The sequence below is a fragment of the Leuciscus leuciscus genome (assembly GCF_965113295.1).
Source record: "Leuciscus leuciscus genome assembly, chromosome: 18".
Lineage (NCBI taxonomy): Eukaryota > Metazoa > Chordata > Actinopteri > Cypriniformes > Leuciscidae > Leuciscus > Leuciscus leuciscus.
In genome coordinates this window covers 19,903,009-19,925,390 of record NC_138742.1, presented here as the reverse complement: position 1 = coordinate 19,925,390, position 22,382 = coordinate 19,903,009, and the positions used below count along the sequence as shown (strand labels likewise).

Here is a 22,382-nt window from a genome sequence, read left to right as displayed (position 1 = left end):
TCATTAGTTTATTTTATATTTCAATAAGATGACTGCACATAACAAATAATGTAAAGTATAATTAATCATTCAGGTGCTGTTAATGCTTTACCCATAAAGTTAAGACTTTGGGACATTTTAAATATGGATTTTCTACTTTCTACTTTCAACAGCCATTACCAAACATAGAGACAGCTTATTTGAGTGTGGCCATTTAGATGGTAAAGTCACTAATCATCCTGATTTTAATGATGTTTTCAATGCTTAAATGACCTGAAGAAGCCACATAGTCATCAGTCATGTGACCAGTGGTGACTGGGACATCAGTCAAGAGCGCTGTTTGTTATTTTGGACAGTTGTGTAAAATCTTCCCTCAGAGAAGTTATTTTACTTCAGCCTCTGCTTTGAACAAACTAGTGGACTCCTTTTCTATCATAATAAGGTTTTTACTGTCATAGCTTAGGAGACGAAACATGGACAAAGAGCACAATGATTATGCTTTTGTAAATTAAAAATAGACTGCAAAGGATCCTCCATTTGTACTGAACACTGAAATATCAATTCAGGTAAGAAAAGACAATTGTATAATTTAGAAATAGACATTAAACATTTTAGAAAATATTATATTTTGATTATATGTTTGTATGATATTAGCATACTCTCTTACCAAACCAAAATAAAATACACTAAGTTTTTTTTAAAATGTATATATATATAGTATATATACACATACACACACACACACACATATATATATATATTATATATAATAAAAAATATTTACAATTTTTGTATCTATATAATCTGGCTTTGCTATTTTGGATTGCATTCCACCGTGTCACCGTCAGATAAACAATGTATGTTTCATTATAATGTCATCACTTGAGCTGGCAGTTGTGAGTCAGCTGCTTCATCTGAATTACTCTTGTCATCCTAGACAGTGTCAACAACGCAGACAGATATAAACTGAATTATGAGTCTTATTGAAGAGACTGTTGGTAGTTATGAACATAAACATCAAGAATTGTGCATGGTAAAAAACAAGCCAAATTGTTAAATTAATTACCCTTTTTTTTTTTTTGCTTTGTGGAAGCAATTAGCATGTACTAAAACAACTGGCTCTTTCATTCATTAAAAATTGGCATTCTTTTACATTTGAAAACAAATTCTGTTTTTATTTTTGCAGTTATACAATTGTGTTTAAAATTCAGTATCTCAAAGCAAGTTAACCAGCAGCATCTGTTCTTCCAAACAAGCTGTAGTGCCACTTTAAGGCTGAACTGATAAAAACCCTCAGAGATATTCTGTATGAATAGAGCCAGCTTACTGCGTCCATTGGGACAGAGGTTTCATTGTCCCGTCCATGGAGGAAGCGGTTCATTCAGGCTCAGGTTGTGTGCTGTACAGTTTGGTGCTTGGCACTGCAGCGCTGCTGATGTCATTTGCACCGCTCAGGATACTGAAGCACTGGGGAACATGACCACAATTAGATCATACTTGAGTCTCTGTTCACTTACTGAGCTGACTCAAGAACTTTTTTGTTCTTTCGTGACCCTCAATATCGTATTAGCTCATCTGTGGAGTGTACAGTAAGACCGTACTGGCGTATCAGGCGTCCCTGGCCGCCTGAGCTGATGTGGGATGGGAATGTATATCTTAGTGGCTGAGATGCTGTTTCCACCTACATCATCTCTTCTGAGTCAAGATTTGCCTTCTGGGATTTTGCGAGTTCATTCACATTCTGTTTCTGTATTTGACCATGCAACTCACGTTAGCAAAGCTTTATACACAAGTAAAAACATAAAAGAGAATCAAAAAAGCAGTTTTTCACAAGCAGATTTAAATCTCTTTTAGGTGCAGTCACGAGTCGTGTGACCGCATTTTAATTTTCACTCAGAAACAAACATTTCATTCATTGAGTTAGCTTAGTTTTTCAGGACCAAACAATGAGGCCCACACATTGATGTCATAATCAAAAAGAATGCAAAATATCTTTCAGCTGAGTTTGGCTATTTATGGACTATGGGCTTTTGCTCATGTAAATATGACAAGATAACAATTTTAAAAACAGTTAATAAAATAAAGACTTGTACTTTATATGTATATATAACTATTACTACAATAAAGCCTTTGCCACTGTAACGAGCACATATGTTTGCAACTATACTGAGAGAGAGAGAGAGAGAGAGAGAGAGAGAGAGAGGGGGGGGGGGGGGGAGAGGGGGGGAGGGGGGAGGGGGGGAGGGGGAGGGGGGGGGGTTGGACGTCATTCATGGTTCATGGGTAGAGTGGGCAAATGGATGAAGACAATGAAGAGGGATGTTAGTTGGAGAGGTATTCATTTCAGAAAACGTCTGCTTGGTTTGACGTTGTTTTGGACCTTTTTGAATGCAACAACAATAACAAAACATTTAAGATTGGAATTACATGTTTGGAATATGGGCAATGATGACAGATTAACATCACCATAGTGCGGAAACATTAAATAAAAGGTAACAATCTCCAGATGTACCTACTTCTACTTGACAAATGTGAACATTTGTGTAATAGCATGTAATTGTTAAACTTAGTTTTTATTTTAGGATTGTGAAATGACCTGCTGAAACAGAAAAAGAAGATTTTGTGAATTCTGGATACTCCACTTCAGTTGGTAGGTTACTTTGCATTATTATGTTGCTAGATAAAGATTACGGTGACCTTTACAAATGAACTGTAGCTTGGATTACAAAATATGTAGCTTTACAACTTGTATTGTGCAATGCAGTCAGTAAACAATTCTATTTTACAAGCAGACCCTATGTATTTTTTTGCATAGATATCGTACTGAATTATTCACGCAAAGGAGTAGAACATTTTCTTGTTTTGGATCTTTTTGTCTAAGCTATTTAAATAGCTGTAATATATAAAATATATAATAGCCTACTATACTAACATAAAATTCGATATAGCCTAATGAAAACAATCACTGCGTTATACGATAAAAATAAGACAATAAATGTGTTTGTTGTACCCTTGATGTAACACGAAGTTTGACGCAGTAGAATTACGCACAGGATATGCAGGTGCGTGAATGCCAACGAATCACAGTTGCGGAAAGCGGAAGGGGGCGGAGACTTAAAATAATACCAGTGGTCATTTGCATATGAAATAGTTTGGTTTGCCTGCTTCATTTCATTATAAATGCTACAGCTGTCAGCGACTAGCGCTTTCATGGTTTAGCATTAACCCTTGCACAACACATACAAAATTATACAAAAGCATTAGTTATGAAATAACTTTAAACAAGATGTTTCAAGACAAGCATATGTTGGGCAATATTTGAGTATTTTGGTGCTCTTGTTTTTCCCTGTTGTATTATCACAAGGCGGATGCTGTACACAGCAGAGATGAGAGCTCTGAAGTGTTGGAGGATTCCTGCCATATTTACCATCCTACAGCAAACATGGATTTTAGCAATGGAAATTCCTCCCGAGGGTGAGGAACTGCAATTTTACCTCAATTTGTTTTTAACTTTGGTCCTTGTGACTAAAGGATACAAAGCATTATTTACTACTACATTGTCCTTTTAATTTGTTAAAACATAATATTTTTTATATGTATATCCCTACAGTCAGACAACCTCCAATGATCATTAAAGAGAGTGTTCAAGACCACATAGTAGATCCAGTTGACCCCATTATAGTGGAGTGTGAGGCAACCGGGAATCCACCTCCAGTGTAAGTAGCCTACCAAACTTCAACATGTCCACACTTCAAAATACATGTCATTCATTGGACTTGATTACTTACCTTATAATGATTAGCATTTGTTTGTTTGTGTAAAAGGTGCTAAAATATTGACTGAATGATTCCAATGTAAAATGTATGCATTTTTAATGCAAATTCAAATGATTTTGGACAGCTGTGTTAGAGGATGTGTGATTGACAGATAACATGTACTGTACATAGCTTCACATGGACACGTGATGGGGTTTACCTGAATGTGGCACGGGATCCTCAGGTCAGCATGAGGAGGCGTTCTGGCACATTAGAGATTTTCTTTTGGGGTCGCCCTAATGACTATGAGGGAGTCTATCAGTGCACGGCGACTAATGAGTTTGGCTCTGCTCTGTCCAGTCACATCCATCTGCGTGTCTCCAGTAAGCCTTTAAATACCATGCAATTGTTAATATAAAACAATTAGTCTATAGTTTTTTAAACGTGAATGCTTTGTTTAGAGGCCCGTACGTGGTTGAAGGAGTATCTGGAGCCAGTATCAGTGGTGGTTGGACTTCCTCTCATCCTTCCCTGCAATCCCCCAGTAGGCCCTCCAAATCCTGACACCTACTGGCTGAACAGCAGTAAGTATCTGCCTCAGATGTTTTTGATTTGAAAGATATAGGCCCGGTTTCACAGACAGGGTTTAGATTAAGCCAGAATTAGGCCTTAGATTAATTAGTGTATTTAAGTAGCTTTTATAACCGTGCCTTAGAAAATAAAATTACTGGTGTGCATCTTGAGACAAAACAATGGCACTGATGTATTTTAAGATCTGTCAGTCCAAGTAACTTTCAGTTAAAACGGCTCAAACATGCATTTTAGTCTGGGACTAGGCTTAAAGGGATAGTTCACTTTGAAATAAAATGTTGGTATGTTTTAGCTTACCTCAAGGGCATCCAAGATGTAGGTGTCTTTTTTTCCGCAGTAGTTTCAATTTTGATATTTTTAGGTCAAACCGTTCTTGTCTGTCAGTCAAATAATGCAGGTCTATGGTCACCACCTCAAAGAGCATGCACAGAGTCCAAATTAAAACAATTCCACATCGTCCAAATTAAACAATTCCCCATCGTAAGTACACATTGATGGCCCAAGACACGAAACGAGTGGTTTGTGTGAGAAAACGAACAGTATTTATATCGTTGTTACCTCTTGAACACAGCCGCGTATAAGTGATCTGAGGGTGCGGGCGGGTATAGATATATACACTAGATGTCGCCTTGGCTACTGCAGTTCATTGGAACGAAACCGTAGCCAAGGCTATATCTAGTGTATATATCTATACCCGCCCGCACCCTCAGATCATTTGGACGCAGCTGTGTTCAAGAGGTAAAAACGATATAAATACTGTTCGTTTTCTCACACAAACCGCTCGTTTCGTGTCTTGGGCCATCAATGTGTACTTACGATGGGGAATTGTTTAATTTGGACGATGGGGAATTGTTTTAATTTGGACTCTGTGCATGCTCTTTGAGACAGTGACCATCGACCTGCATTATTTACAGTAAAGACATTTATAATGTTGCAAAAGATTCCTGTCTCAAATAAATACTGTTCTTTTAAACTTTCTATTCATCAAAGATTCCTGAAAGAAATGATCATAAATTCCACAAAAATATTAAGTGACACAGTTGTTTTCAACATTGAAAATAATAAGAAACATTTCTTGAGCATCAAATCAGCATATTAGAATGATTTCGGAAGGATCATTTGACACTGAAGACTGGAGTAATGATGCTGAAAATTCAGCTTTCATCACAGGAATAAATTACATTTTAAAATAGATTCGAATAGAAAAAGTTATTTTAAATTGTAATGATTTTTTTTTTTTTTTTTTTTTTTTTACTGTATTTTTGATCAAATAAATAAAGCACAAGAACGCCCCCAATATTTTGAACGGTAGTGTGTTTGTATCACCAATCTTCATTGTAATTATATTATTAATGTTTGTCTAGCCTTAAATAAGCCTTTAAATACAACCAGTATTTGGTATCCAAGTTCATCTTTATTCCATAGCTATGACACCAATCCGACAGGATCGTCGAGTATCAAAGGCAGAGAATGGAGATCTGTACTTCTCCAGTATCGTAGCAGAAGACGCTCTTACGAACTATGTCTGTGTCGCCCGCTTCCCCTTCACGAACACCATCCAGCAGAAACCGCCCCTCATCCTGCAGGTGCTCACAGGTCTGTGTGAGGAACTATTTTGATTCTGCTTCAGAATTAAACTTTGAGCAAATTTGTTTTAATATTTCTACCTGTGCCTTTTTCTGTGTGTTCAGTTGAGGAAGAACCATGATTAAAACCATCTAACAGTCTAACACATGGTGAGTTAGGACTCTTTCTTATGTTTCTCTTTAGTGTAAACATGCAACAGGACTTTACTGATCCACTAACTAGTCAACAGTGCTCTGGCCAGATTTGTAAAGTGTGAAGATTTCTGTCAAATGTTTGTGTAGCTCGCATGGCAGCCCACACGCCACCCAAGTTTCTGCGGCCCAAAGGAACTGCCAGCACAAGAATTGCGATGCTAGGGGAAGAATTTATTTTGGAGTGTTTTGCTGCAGGAGTGTGAGTTTTTAAAGTATTTTGATGATATCTCTGTTTTCTGAGAGCAATTGAATGCAGTTGATTTTTGGATTGCCTTTTGAAATCTGTGCATTTCTGATGCTCTCTTAATGTTGTAGTCCGACTCCCTCCATAAAATGGACTAAAGATTGGGAGGAGATGTCTATGACAGGAAAGAAGTTGGAGAATTTCAATAAGACGCTTCGAATAAAGAAGATCGCCATGGATGATGGAGGAGAATACATCTGCACCTCTTCAAACAGGATGGGCAGCCTGGACCACGTCATCACTGTCTGGGTCAAATGTAGAATACTTCATTACTTGATTTCTATTGTTCTTGTCTGCCACTATGTGGGGTTCACCCAAAAATGTAAATTCTGTCATTATCTAATCTGTTTTATGATGTTTCAAATCCATATGCTGCCGTTGAAGAATGTTCACGCATTGACAGTTCATAGTGACCACATCTGTCATTTAACAAAAATGCATTATTAAAACACCACAATAATAGTCCAAACAACTTGTGCTATATATTTAAAAATTTTCTGAAGAGATTTGTTATTAATGTGTGAGGTACAGACCAAAATTTAAGTCATTATTCACTGAAAATTTACTCCGTAAAATCACTGCTGACCCCATCAAATATGACACCTTTTCCATGCATCACATCATATTGGACATTTAAAACATCATCAAACATAAATGATGTTTCACCTCATGCTATATTCACAGTACCACTTTTAAAATGTAAAATAACTGTTCAGAATCCTTCAGAAAGGCTTGTTTGATGCTTAAGAAACATTGTTATCAATGTTGAAAACGGTTGTGCTGCTTAATATTTTTGAGGAAACCATGATACATTTTTATCAGGATTCATCGAAGAATAGAAAGTTCAAAAGAACAGCATTTATTTGAAATAGAAATCAGCAACAACTGTAACATTACATTTTTTAAATAATATTATCACTTTTGATCAGTTTGGTGAATCCTTATTAAATAAAGGTATTAATTTCTTTAGAAAAACAACAACAAAAAAACGGGAGTATAATTTGAGAATTTAAGCAGAATGGAATATTTTCTGTCAATAACAACTAGTGTATTTATCACACAAATCTATACCATAACAAACATTTCATGTTCCACAAAAAAAAAAAAAAAAACAGCATTCAGGTTTGAAACAATATGAAGAAGAATAAATAATGACTACATTTTTATTTTCAGTATTCCTTTAAGAATGACAAAATTGAGATGCACATTCTCAACTCTTTTGCAGCGGTTCCGTTCTGGGTGGAGAAGCCTGAGAGTCTGGTTCTGTCTCGTGATGACAGCGGTAGTATAGAGTGTAGAGCTGATGGTATTCCTCGACCCCAGATACAGTGGCTGGTCAATGGAGAGCCAATCAGTGGTGAGAAAACAGCAGCTTCATTAAGCAAACAGGTGCACTGCAAAGCATTTTAATGCTCACTCTTTCTGTCTGGTCTTCAGATGCTCCTAAGAGTCCAGGCAGGCAGGTTTCAGGAGACACTTTGATTTTCAACGCCGTGGTTCCAGACAGCGCTGCTGTGTTCCAGTGCAATGCTTCAAACCAGTATGGCTATATCATGGCAAACGCTTTCTTGGCCGTAATGGGTAAGAGCTAGAGGTTGGATTGAAAAACACTTCATTTCTATGCACCATTAGCTTTTAGCTTGCAACTGTGCACTGTTGTCTGCAGATATGAAGCCTCGTCTGCTTGGTCACAGAGATGAACTGGTTAAAACAACAGAAGGCAATAATACTCATTTAGACTGCCCGTATTTTGGCTCTCCTAAACCTGACCTGCGGTGGTAAATAAATTGTCTCACTATCATTTATCTTCATTATTTCCCAAAACTTGTCTGTTTTTACCTTTGAATTATCACAAATACAAGGATAAAAACAAAACACATGTCTATTGTGATGGTGTGAATGAACAAAATGAGGAGTAACTGCATAAATTATTTCAAAATAAGTGCACATAAAAAGTATCCAATTAATGTGTATATACTGTAGGTCAAAAGGAGGACTAGGCACCTTAGAGGGAAATCGTCACAGGATTCTTCCAAATGGTACATTGGAAATCAGTGACACAATGCTACAAGATCAGGGAACATATGTGTGTGTTGCAAGCAATGTCATTGGACGAGATGAGAAGGAGGTCCAACTAGAGGTCAAAGGTCAGTCTCTGGAACAGGTGCTGCATTGAAATTTCTGATAAAAATGCTTATATTTTAAATGCACTGATGTCCATTAAATGTATGTTTTAATCCAATAAGCAGATGATTTATGGATGTTTGATTCTGCATTTTACTTGTATGTATTTTATATGTCATGTGTATATATATATATATCAAGATGATCTGCTTGTTAAAAGATTACATTTATTTTAATTTTATAGAGCCCATTAAAATTGTTCGTGCCCCACGCAATACTATGGTCACAAGAGGGAGTCTGGCTCGCTTTGATTGTAAGATTAAATTAGACCCGACTCTAGACGTTACCGTTACTTGGCTTAAGGACAAGAAGTTCTTGATCTTAGGAAGAAGGTAAACACAAATGAATCTGACCACAAGCATGTAGGAAGTGTTATTAATTGTTCTATTGGTTTAATGTATCTGACTGCTTTGTGTTCTGTAGGATGACAAAGGATGAGGATTCTCTGAGCATTGCTGATGTGTACAGAAGAGATGAAGGCATCTACACTTGCAGGGTTAAAAGTGAACTGGAGGAGGTCACTGCCTCGGCCAAACTCACTGTGACAGGTACCAGCACATATACTCTCTCTATACATGCGACCAGTATAAACATGAGCATTTTATTCATGTATACTTTTGCTTTTAGACCGGCCAGACCCACCCACTGATTTAGAGATATCAGACCCATCAGAGAGGAGCGTTAGACTCACCTGGATTCCAGGACTGAGCAACCACAATCCTATTAAAGGTACATCCACACAAACATAGATGCAAGCAAAAATTCAGAACAATCTAGCCTTACAATGACATGATTTTAAATGAATTTTCTTTCAGAGTACCAGGTTCAATATACTGAAGATCTCCTTGCAGACTATTGGCTGCTGCCGAGCGGCTGGAAGAACCTGACTAGTTACCCAGGCAACTTGAACTCTGTCGTTTTACAGCTAACTCCATTCGTAGAGTACCGATTCCGGGTCATTGCTGTAAATGGCATAGGACCCAGTAAACCCAGCTGGCCATCTGCATACTACCAGACTGGAGGAGCTGGTAGGTCCTCGTTTTTCCATTATATTATATTATTGTTTAACAGTAAAACATATTATGCAATTTATTTGATTCACACCAAACTTTTTCAACATGATGCCAAGACACTGAAGATGCTAAATTGTGAACGGATATTGGATATCTCCAGCAGTGTTGCCATGGCAAGGGATTAAAGTAATGTCAAAAAAGGGAAACAGGAAGATTCTCATCTTCATCTTCTAAACAATTAATTATAAACCATTTATTTCTTTATAAAATAATACAAATATTTTTCAATTCAAGAAGTATGTATAAGTTAAAAATAGGCAGATTAGTGCTATCTGGTTGAATAAAAATGTCATACACAGTATAACCACTAGATGGCAGCATAGGCCTATTTTAAAACAGGGTTGAGAAAACTCTTATTGCGGAAATCATAATGTTCAGATTGATAACAAAATTGTTCAGACATAATCCTTTTATCAGGTATTGCATTTGGATATGTATTTAGACATGATCAAAAACAACTTTCTGTCACAAAATAGATTTTATTTTATTTCTTGTTTAAAATGTTGTTGAATCTTCTGGCTCGACTTCCTGGTAAACAGTCTGAGCATTTAATCTCATCTCACTTTCTCTCTCTCTCTGTGTGTGTGTTGTGTGTGTGTGTGTGTGCGCGCGTGTGCACGTGTCAGTTACACTTTTGATGGTTTAGAGTTTAACCCTTTCATTGCTGTGAGCTTTGGCCTGCTAATAAGTTTGATTAACAAAATAAAGGCATAGAACCAGTTTGTAGGGCACTGACAACATAGTTATATATAATTATTTTAATAATTAGATTAATAAAAAATATAAAAAGACCTTGAGATAAAAATCGCCTTTTTGAGAAAATAATTTTTGAGCTGCAAAAGATAACTTCGCACTCATTTGAAAGTGGTCTATGACATGAAATTCATCTGAATTTAATTTATCTCATGGATGTGGATATTATGGTTTGTAGTCATAGTGGTCTGCAGTAAATGTGGCATATTAAAACAACTTTGACATAGTCCTTTTGAAATTTACCTGGTTTGATTGCATATTGCCCATCATGAACAGTTGCCCTAAAGCCACCGGGTTGGCGGTGGTGCCGGGGATTGGGCCCGTCATCGCTGCTTGCAGCTATATTTTATTCCTGTGATGTAAAGCTGAATTTTCAGCATCATTACTCTAGTCTTCAGTGTCTAATAGTCTAATGATTTGCTGCTCAAGAAACATTTCTTATTATTATCAATGTTGAAAACAGGTGTGCTGCTTGATATTTTTGTGGAAACTGTGATGCATTTTTTCAGGATTCTTTGAAATTAGAAAACTTTTGTAAATTTCTAAACAATAAATAAAGTTCCCTTGGCCTTTGGAATTAAAATAGCCCCACATCATCACATAGCCTTCACCATACCTAGAGATTGGCGTGGTTTTATTTCAGTTAGCCTAATAGCTGGTTTGAATTGCATTGAGAGATGATCTTATGGAAAGTACTCCATGCCAATCTCTAGGTATGGTGAAGGCTATGTGATGATGTGGGGCTATTTTAATTCCAAAGGCCAAGGGAACTTTATCAGGATGCATAGTATCCTGGATCCATGAAGTAACTGGCCTTTAAAAATAAAAATCTGCTTGCCTCTAAGGGAATTTAACATAGGGGTGTCCAGACTTATGCACCCTGTATTTTAAGGAAGAACATTTATTTATTTATTTACGATACATTATTCATTCACAAAGAAAATTGGTGTCCTTAAAGGTTGGATTTTTCCTAATTTTTTTAATTAAGGCATTAAGTTCAATTTCCAAAAGATGATTTTGTATTCCTCTTTTTAGTCAACTTTAGCATGGGTGTCTAAACTTATGCATAGCACTGTATATATATATATATATATATATATGTGTGTGTATATATATATATATGTATATAAATATGATATACATATATATATATATATATATATATATATATATATATATATATATATACACACATATATTATGTAAACACAAACTTTTATGCAATATGAGATTAAGTGTGATTAATCGCGATTAATCGATTTGACAGCACTAGTTTTGTGTCTTTAGTGCCTGATGCCATCCCAAGAAACATCCAAGGACTGGGAAGTGGAGTGTTCAGAAATAACATGGAAATCAGCTGGGAGGTGATGCACTGATGATTGATGGATGTCGATCATTTTAATCAAAGTTGTTAACTGTGATGTAATCACATGCACGTGATTTATATTAACTGTGATGTTTTTGTTGTGTCTGAAGCCACTGGAGTACAGAGAATGGAATGGGCCGAAACTGGGCTACATGGTTTGGTGGAGACGGAGGGATTCGAGGGAGGAGTGGAAGAACTACACAACATACTGGTGGTGTAGCTGCATCATCTATGACACTGACACCTTCACGCCCTATGAAATTAAAGTTCAGGCCATCAACTTCTTCGGCTATGGCCCAGAATCCCCTGTTGTGATTGGTTACTCTGGGGAGGACCGTAAGTTCATATGTACCACAAGTAATGGTTTGGTTTAACATGCATTAAAAATAGATTTTGGTCAGTGTTTTACTCCTATTGGGTTTCTCTAACAGGTCCTGTTGCCGCTCCATCTGATCTGAGGGTGTCAGACATTGAAAGCACGACGCTGACAGTCCATTGGGAACCAGTGGCACGAGCCGACATCATGGGTGAAATAAAGGAGTACAAAGTATGGCTTCTTCATTGCACAGGTCCATACAGTAAATGAAATGGGCCGCTGATGGAGCTGTGTTTGGTGTCTCAGGTTTATTACTGGAGAGAGAGCAGTCGACTGCCCTGGCACACTGTGAGCAGGAGGATTAAGACCAAGAGTTTTAAAGCTAATGGACCGCGTCTGTCTGGGTCCCTTTCTGGTCTTGTCCCGTATAGTAACTACAGGATCTATATTGTAGTGGCCAATAACCGCTTTGAGGGTCCTCCCAGCCACACCATTGAGTTTCAGACACCTGAAGGAGGTATGAAACTCTTCACACAGTTAACATTATGGCAAACCAAACACATACAGGCATGACTTTATACATGCGTCTCGCTCCCACTCTAGTGCCCACCATTCCCAGGTCGTTCAGGATCATGCACCGGCACTATGACACCATTTACCTGGACTGGGAGGAACCTGCAGAACCCAATGGCATTCTGACTGGGTACATTCTCAAATATCAGACGTGTAAGTCCCATGACATTTTTTAAAGCATTAGAGGCACAAATCTTATTTTTTCATGACACCCAAGTTTGGGGTGGGTGCAATTTAAAAAAATGTTTTTTAAAGGAAGCATCTTATGCTCACCAAGGCTGCATTCCTGTGATGGTTACTCCAGTGTTCAGTGTCAAATGATCCTTCAGAAATCATTCAAACATGCTGATTTGCTGCTCAAGAATAATTTCTTATTATTATCGATGTTGAAGTTGAGCTGCTTAATATTTTTTAACATGAAAAAAAGAAAATTCTGGATTATTTGATGAATAGAAAGTTCAAACAAAGATTTATTTGAAATGGAATTCATTAAATGCATCCTTGCTGAATATTAAAATATTAATTTCTTTTAAAAAATCTTACTGACTGATTGAAAAACTTTTAAACTGTATATTATATGTACATTATATAAACTTTTATGGTGCTATGTCATAATTCATATTCATTTCAATGTAGTAACAATCTTTAATTATTAATTGATTTTAATTATCAAAAACATAGTATAATTACAGTTGTGGTCAGAATTAATGGCACCCCTGGTAAATATGATCAAAGATGGCTGTAAAAAATAAATCTGCATTGTTTATCCTTTTGATCTTTCATTAAAAAAATTCGCAAAAATCAAACCTTTCATTGAAGTAAAAGAATTGAAAGTGGGGAAATTATGAAATAAATGCTTTTCTCCAAAACACGCTGGCCATAATAATTGGCTCCCTGTTATTAAATACTTTTTGCAACCTCCTTTTGCCAAGATAACAGCGCTGAGTTTTCTTCTATAATGCCTGATGAGTTTGGAGAACAACTGACATGAGATCAGAGACCATACAGAATCTCTCCAGATCCTTCAGATTCACAAGTTCATGCTGTTGCTTCTTCTCTTGAGTTCACCCCACTCATTTTCTACAGGGTTCAGTTTAGGGGACTGGGTTAATAAAAATAATTTGAAGGCAGTTTAGGGGACTGGGACGGTCATGGATGGCAGAAGCTTAATTTTGTGCTCAGTTACCCATTTTTGTGTTGATTTTGATGTTTGTGTGGACCGTTGTCCTGATGGAAGATCCAAACACGACCCATTATAAGATTTCTAGCAGAGGCAGTCAGGTGTTGATTTTTTTATCTCTTGGTATTTGCTAGAATCCATAATACCATGTATCTGAACAAGATGTCCAGGACCTCCAGAAAAAAAAAATATGCCCACAACATATAAGATCCAGCAGTATATTTAACCGTAGGCATGGGGTACTTATTATCCCTGTTTGCACCAAACACATCTGGTGGCTCTGCTGCCAAAAAGCCCTTTTTTTGTTTCATCTGACCATAGAATCCGGTCCCTTTTGAAGTTCTAGTCGTGTCTGACAACTGAATATGCTGGAGTTTATTTTTTGACGAGCAAGGAGGATTTTTCTTGAAACTCTCCCAAAAAGCATGTGGTGATGTAGGGGTTGTTTGATATATTTTTTTAGGCTTTCTGACCCCCAAGACTCAACTAATCTCTGCAATTCTCCATCTGTGATCCTTGGAGAGTCTTTGGCCACTCAAACTTTCCTCCTCACCCTGCATTTAGACAGTATAGACACACGTCCTCTTCCTGGCAGATTCGTAACATCTTTAGTTGATTGGAACTTCTTAATTATTTTCCTGATGGTCAAAATGGGGATTTTCAATTCTTTAGCTATTTTCTTACAGCCACTTTCTATTTTGTAATGCTCAACAATCTTTTGATGCACATCAGAACTATATTCTTTGGTTTTACTCATTGTGATGGATGATTAAGGGAATTTGGCCTTTGTGTTTCCTCATATTTAAACTCCTGTGAAACAAAAAGTCATAGCTGGACAATTTCATGTTCCTAGTCACACTGGTGTGCTAAAAAAAAAAAGGTAAATATTAATGGGAATATACTTCAGAGATATTTTACTCAAAATTCTAGGGGTGCCAATAATTGTGGCCAACATTTTTCGGAGAAAAACATTTGTTTCATAATGTGATTTCCCCCCCCCAACTTTCAATTCTTTTACTTCAATGAAAGGTTCGATTTTTGCAATTTTTTTAATGAAAGATCAAAAGTTTAAACAATGCAGATTTATTTTTTACAGCCGTTTTTGATCATATTTACCAGGGGTGCCATTAATTAGGGCCCGAGCACCGATGGTGTGAGGACCCTCTTGGAATTGCTCTGTTTATTATTATTATTATTATTATTCTTCTCCGCATTTAATTGCATTTTTGAGGGCCTAAACATGCTCGAAAACTCACAAAACTTTGCACACGCGTCAGAATTGGCGAAAATTTACATCTGATATAGGTTTCAGAATTGGACGGGGCAAAATGGCTCGATAGCGCCACCTATAAAAGTTCAACGGAGTGCGCCTCCCGCAACGTTCCACGTACGTGCACGAAATTCGGTACATACATGTAATCACCTAATACCTACAAAAAAGTCTCTTGGAGCATAGCCCTAAACACAACAGGAAGTCAGCCATTTTGAACTTCCTCTCAGATTTTTGTGCAGTTTTTGCCATTTTCAGGCCTCGTACTTAAACGAACTCCTCCTACAGTTTTAATCTGATCATCTTCAAATTTGGTGAGTGTAATCTTAAGGCCTTTGCGACGTTAAATTGCGAAGATCTTGAGTTTTCGTCGAAGGGCGGGTCCTCGGCGTCCTGACAAATTTCGATGTTTCGCCATGAAACAGGAAGTTGCTGTAACTCAGGCATGGAATGTCCAATCTGCCCCAAACTTCACACGTTTGATAAGCGTTCTGTCCTGAACACATGACCATGCTCATATTCAGTTATAGTCATAGCGCCACCTGCTGGCAACAGGAAGTGACATGTTTAACACTGTTATGGACTCCTAATAACATATAAAAAAGTGCCAGCAAGTGCTAAACATGCTAACAACATACTAGAAGCATGCTAAAACATGCTAGCAAACTCTTAGCTAAGTGCTAAAGCATGCTATTTTTGCAATTAAATAGGAATTTGCTGTAACTCAGGCATGGAATGTCCAATCTGCCCCAAACTTCACACTTTTGATAATCGTTCTGTCCTGAACACATCTACATGAGAATATTCAGTTATAGTAATAGCGCCACCTACTGGTAACAGGAAGTGTCATGTTTAACACGTTGATGCCATTCTAGCAACATGTTAAAAATGCCATTGACTTCTAAACATGCTAGAAACATGTTAAAACTTGCTAGCAATACTTAGCTAAGTGCTAAAGCATGCTAATTCAATGAAACAGGATGTTGTTGTTACTCAAGAAGGCAATGTCCAATCTGCGCCAAACTTAACACTTTTGATAAGCGTTCTGTCCTGGACACATGACCATGCTCATATTCAGTTACAGTCATAGCTCCACCTGCTGGCAACAGGAAGTGACATGTTTAACACTGTTGTGAACTCCTGATAACATATACAAAAGTTCCAGCATGTGCTAAACATGCTAACAACATACTAGAAACATGTTAAAACATGCTAGCAAATACTTAGCTTAGTGCTAAAGCATGCTAATACTGCAATTAAATAGGAATTTGCTGTAACACAGGCACGGAATGTCCAGTCTGCCCCAAACTTCACACGTTTGATAAGAGGCATGGCCTGAACACATCTACATGAGAATATTCAGTTATAGTAATAGCGCCACCTACTGGTAACAGGAAGTGTCATGTTTAACACGTTGATGCCGTTCTAGCAACATGTTAAAAATGCCATTGACTTCTAAACATGCTAGAAACATGTTAAAACATGCTAGCAATACTTAGCTAAGTGCTAAAGCATGCTAATTCAATGAAACAGGATGTTGTTGTTACTCAAGAAGGCAATGTCCAATCTGCGCCAAACTTCACACTTTTGATAAACGTTCTGTCCTGAACACATGACCATGCTCATATTCAGTTACAGTCATAGCGCCACCTGCTGTCAACAGGAAGTGACATGTTAAACACTGTTGTGGACATATAAAAACATTAAAAAGTGCCAGCAAGTGTTAAACATGCTAACAACATACTAGAAACTTGCTAAAACATGCTAGCAAACACTTAGCTAAGTGCTAAAGCATGCTATTGCTGCAATTAAATAGGAATTTGCTGTAACACAGGCATGCAATGTCGAATCTGCCCCAAACTTAATATGTAACATGCAAGAAACATGCTAGCAACACATAGCTAAGTTCTAAATCATGCTAGAAATGCTAAAGAAAGTTGTTGTAACTTAAGCATACAATGTCCAATCTACCCCAAACTTCACACGTTTGATAAGAATTATCTCCTGAACACAAGTCCATGCTCATATTCAGATATAGTCATAGCGCCGCCTGCTGGCAACAGGAAGTGATGTTTAACATTGTTCTGGACTCCTAATAACATATAAAAAAGTGCCACCAACTGCTAAACATGTTAGCAACATACTAGAAACATGCTATCAAATACTTAGCTAAGTGTTAAAGCATGCTATTACTGCAATTAAATATGAATTTGCTGTAACTCAGGCATGCAATGTCCAATCTACCCCAAAATTAATATGTAATATGCTAGAAACATCATAAAACATGCAAGAAATGCTAAAGGAAGTTATTGTAACTCAAGCATACAATGTCCAATCTGCCCCAAACTTCACATGTTTGATAAAAGTCCTGCACTAAACACATCTACATAGCGATATTCAGATGTAGACATAGCCCCACCTACTGGCAACAGAAACTGACATGGTTAAAACAGTAATGCAGTACTAACCACATAACTATTGTGTACTAAGCATGCTAGAAACATACTAAACATGCTAGCAACTACTATACCTCCTTAAATGCACATTGCCCAACCATGCTCTGTCTTTCTAAAGCCACCGAGTGACGATGGCACGAGTGCGAGGGCCCTTTCATCGCTGCTTGCAGCTTTAATTCTGACCACAACTGTATGTCCCACATTTTGCACTCAAACCCTTCATGTTCTTGAATGTCTTTCCCAAAAAAATTTACCATTCCTTAAAATATATTTTTTTCTTTGCAACATTTTATTTTCGGTTTTTTTATTATTAATGTTTTGATGTTTGTTTATCACTATAAAGTAACAAAAAGACACAAATCATTTATTTAGCCCTATAAGACTGTAATATTTTTTCTGTAGTGAACATCACTCTGGGGGACAGAATCCAAGTGGAATACATTCCTCCTAACATCACCTACTTCTCTCTGCACCGTTTGGACCGATACACTCGATACAAGTTCTCACTGGCAGCACAAACTGAAGTTGGAGCCGGGGAGGCGTTCACAGAGGAATCACCCAAATTTACTACTGAGGGTAATTTTTCATCTACAAAAATAAGATCATTGTTCTGTAAACATACAAAGATTCCTAACATGTCTGCATGATTGCGTGTGTGCATGAACAGAATATACCCGGGAGCAAGTGGACATTGTGACGCAGGGTTGGTTCATTGGCTTAATGTGTGCGGTTGCTCTTCTCGTTCTCATCATGCTCATAGTCTTCTTCATCAAGAGAAGCCGAGGAGGAAAGTACCCAGGTACAATAGAAATTACATGAGACAAGTTACATATATTTATTATTCAGCCTTATATATGTGGCAAAACATATTCTTTTGTTTGTTTGTAAGTGCGGGACATGAAGGACTTTGCACTGGAGCCAATGGATGATAGAGAGAATGGAACGTTTGATTACAGGTGACTGTTTGATGAGAAGCTCTATGTAAAATCCCAGGACTTTCTATTTGATTTATAAGTGTTAAAAGTTGTCTTAAGTTTATTTACTACAGGCGGCACAGTTTATTTTCAGTAATGCACTGACATGAAAACAGCATGTTAGATACACTAAAGGGTGAAAAATTATTAAATCCAATAAATTACATCATAACATAATCATATTAGCAAAGGTTGATTTTGAATATGTACTGTATACCACAATAATTGTTCCTCAGTTTATAATTCATCACTTCATCCATCAAACATTTCTCACTTTCTTCATTCCTCCTTTATTTTTTTTATGTCTTTTGCGGTTGGACCGCTGAAGGTCTCTTGAGAGGTATGATACATGTCATACAGAACAAGTGCTGACCTTTTTTAAATTGTCATATTTGTTTTACAATTAAACTACACATTCTAGTCTAACTATTAAGCAATTTTTTAAAAACTGTTTTCACACTACCATTCAAAATTTGGTAAATTGATACTTTTATTCAGCAAGGATGCTTTAAATTGATCAAAAGTATCAGTAAAAACATTTATAAAGTTAGATTTATGTTTTGAAAATAAATGCTGTTCTTTTGAAATTTCTATTTATCAAAGAATCCTTAAAACAAATCTGAATATTAGAATGATTTCTGTATACATATATATACATGTATACAGAAATAATTCTAATGTATGTGTGTATGTATAAATATATATATATATATATATATATATATATATATATATATAAATATTACTGTTTTTAGTTTTTAATATATTTTTTATCAAATAAATGCAGCTTTAGTGAGCATAAGAGACTTCTTTCAAAAACATGAACAAATCTTACCTGATCCCAAACTTTTGAACAGTAGTGTTTAACAATAGTATTTGTGTTTTATATGTCATGTCTTTGTTTCCATTATATGAATTGTGACTTTTTAACTTCTATATCTACTGCAGGATAACACGAGTGTCCACCATGCCCTACAGCAGACGGTAAGCATCTCTTCAACCTTTGTTTCAAACATTGTTTGGAACAATGGACATCTCCTTACTTTTAAAACTCTCAAATGAATCTCTTCCCCTTTAGTGAGGACGAAGGTCGACAGGGACGCAGTCAAGGTGTGATTGAGCACATTGACAGGAGAACGAACAGTGACGACAGCCTCATGGAGTATGGTGAGGGGGAAGAGATCGAGTTTAATGAGGATGGCTCCTTCATCGGAGAGTACACTGGTGTCAGTAAGAGGAACATCGACAGGAGCCCGTACCATGATAGCTCTGAGCCCACGTCTCCTGTGGCCATCTACTCTTTTGCCTAGAGCCCATGGTGTCTGATTAAACCACCTTTTACACAGATGGACTAAGACTCATTTAATCTGTTAGACAGGCTGGAAATAATGATGTATATAGATGTGTTTTAAAAGTAAAACCGTGTTTCTGGGGATTTACAGAAAAAGTGCCAATCAGGTTTGTTTTTCAAATCCACAAATCATGTGAGAGAAAGCCAAGTAAGATGTCTTGATGTGTTTATCATGTTGATAAGAAGACAGAAAAGAAATGGCTGATGGAAGCTTGCTTCGTTAAACAAACTCATGTTCAGTTTATAAAATAACATTCAGGAGCAATTCACACACATTTACTTAGCATAGACATCTGCTGAAGAGATGTTGAGCATCAAGAACTTCCACAATGCTTTGTTATTTAACCAGTGTTTGATATCACTGATAGTTGCCACTAATTCTTCTTATGTTTTATTTTCCATAGTACCTTTTTCTCTGTAGTTATCTGTTTGCTGTACTGTAGGTCACATTAATACTGCAAACCATTTGTTCTCACACAAAATACAATCTAACCCTCAGCTGCTTATTGGAGTATGATGTAGGCCCCTACGTGATGTTTATTGTATATTTTTTGGAGTCTGGTAAGAGTACTATCATAAGTGTTGTAGTGCTTAAGTTATTAAAATGCATGATGTAAATTAATGAGTTTGTCATAATTACAAATTTCACAACAGCAGTTTACAGGAGGACTATCAAACTCGGAGGGACGGAGGGAGGGTGGTGGGGGATGGGCGGATACACAATAAACTTACCATTTAAAAGTAGTCTACCTACTACTGATCAAGTCATATGATAGATGACAAACCAAAATCTATAATCTTGCCCTCCAAAGCTCACATATATCCCACATATGAGTTGGAAACTACATCAGAGTGAGTAAACAATGAATGAATTTTCATATTTTGGGTATACTGCTCTTTTACGCGCTCATTGGGAGGCTGTTATGCCGCTATTCTCCACTAGAGGACAGATTGAACTGAGCACGAGCTCCACTCAACCACAAACATTGATGGACACGTGACGCACACAAACCTGTACTTAAAGCTGCCGTCGGCAACATTTTTTTGATCATATTCAGTGTAATCGACACTATAATCCGACAGCACAGCATAAATAAGGTGGTTTTAGAAAAAAACCCGAGCTTCTAACTCCACCTGGAGCGTGTTATTTGTTTTGCAAAAATCCAGCGCTCCCGCTTCATCAGGTCCAATCAGCGCAGGGGGGTGTGAGATCTGACTGTCAATCACAGGTCGTGCACACGCCACAGATCCCCCCTCACTCGCGCACGTTAATATCACATGCACACGCCACGCCTGAAGTTCGCCTGGAGATTGCATGAAGCGTGATGGCGGAGAGAAAATCTACTAACAAGCTTCCAATTCCTCGGTTAATTGCTATCTATGGATAGATTAGCCAGGGCAGCCTACCTCCGATTCCATGGTGTTGATAGATGCTGAAGAGACGGACGCGTTCACAGAAAATCAGGTACACACGCACAGTGACGCACTGACGAGCACGACCTCGATGGGAGGGTGCTCGCTGGTAGTGGGGAGGGGCATGAGAGTTGTAAACATTCAAAATTTTGGCTAATCGACCCAATCTGCCAGACTTGCCGACGGCAGCTTTAAACATTGAGAATCCACAGAATCTAGTTCTGTATTGTGTTTCATTATTATAACGTTGTCTAAAAATAACAGCGCAGATAATCTTGAGAATTTAACTAGTAGCCTAGGCTACAAGTATTTCATCTCATTCAGTCACATTTTTTTGTGGTAAACAAAGAACATTGTGTTATTTCCTTTTTAAAACTGATCACAACACTGCAGTAACGGAGGGAAGTTCACAATGTGTGAAATATTACAACATACTGATGACTCTATTTCTCATTTGTTTTATAACGGTTTTAAATAACCTTTGATTAGTTGTGTTCCCCTTTCCCCTCAAAAATAGAGAAACACTTTAAAATATATTACACAATCCTTCATTTGACCTCTGGAGACCAATTCTAACTGTGTCAGAGGCACACAGGATAAAAAATGGGTAATGCATAATTTCTTGGATAAGCCTAGGCTACATAATACATTCAAATTAAAGGTAACAAGTTAAACATATAGCCTAACATTGTCATTTGGAGGTTTCAACTCTGGTGCAAATGTGATCATCCTGTCAGTGTATTGGCCCATAAAGATAAACATAGACATACAGAACAGCTGTTAAAGACTAACCTTTTACTGTCTTTGACATTTACTTCAGCATTGTGGTTCTCATATCAGAGGTTAGGCTATGTAATAGTGTGATCCTGCTCAACAGTACAACAATATGGATGGGAAGTAACCTTGTATGCCAAACTTTTACCTTACCATCAATTATGTTTTATCAGCTACTTATGAAAGCTTATTTTAAAGACCTACAAGACCTAACACATTCTGTCAACTTGGATAAATTAGAGATTTCATCTGGTCACGATGAAATATATAACAGAGTATCATCAGCATAACAGTGGAAACTAATGTTTTCTTATAATATTACCAAAAGGAAGCATGTCTATTGAAAATA

The 22,382-nt window shown here is 37.1% G+C and overlaps 1 protein-coding gene across 4 annotated transcripts; it reads left to right on the top strand.

Moving 5' to 3' along the window:
- Positions 1-409: 409 nt before the first annotated feature.
- On the top strand, positions 410-20,464 carry nfascb (neurofascin homolog (chicken) b). 4 transcript variants are annotated; one of them, XM_082144438.1, is made up of 28 exons: positions 410-545; positions 2,562-2,629; positions 3,344-3,453; positions 3,590-3,695; positions 3,927-4,117; positions 4,196-4,318; positions 5,751-5,921; positions 6,194-6,305; positions 6,422-6,606; positions 7,576-7,707; positions 7,788-7,931; positions 8,017-8,128; positions 8,334-8,497; positions 8,719-8,866; positions 8,958-9,082; positions 9,162-9,263; positions 9,350-9,562; positions 11,648-11,724; positions 11,837-12,062; positions 12,158-12,273; positions 12,349-12,559; positions 12,646-12,768; positions 17,924-18,097; positions 18,189-18,320; positions 18,411-18,477; positions 18,824-18,835; positions 19,444-19,479; positions 19,574-20,464. In XM_082144438.1, exons 3-28 carry the CDS (start codon positions 3,348-3,350, stop codon positions 19,803-19,805), a joined length of 3,540 nt encoding a protein of 1,179 aa, XP_082000564.1. In that variant the 5' UTR covers positions 410-545; positions 2,562-2,629; positions 3,344-3,347; the 3' UTR covers positions 19,806-20,464. The 4 variants fall into 4 exon arrangements, with proteins under 4 accessions (XP_082000564.1, XP_082000563.1, XP_082000565.1 ...); XM_082144437.1 differs by lacking the exon at positions 410-545 and adding an exon at positions 2,277-2,471; XM_082144439.1 differs by lacking the exons at positions 410-545; positions 18,824-18,835 and adding an exon at positions 2,277-2,471.
- Positions 20,465-22,382: the final 1,918 nt, after the last annotated feature.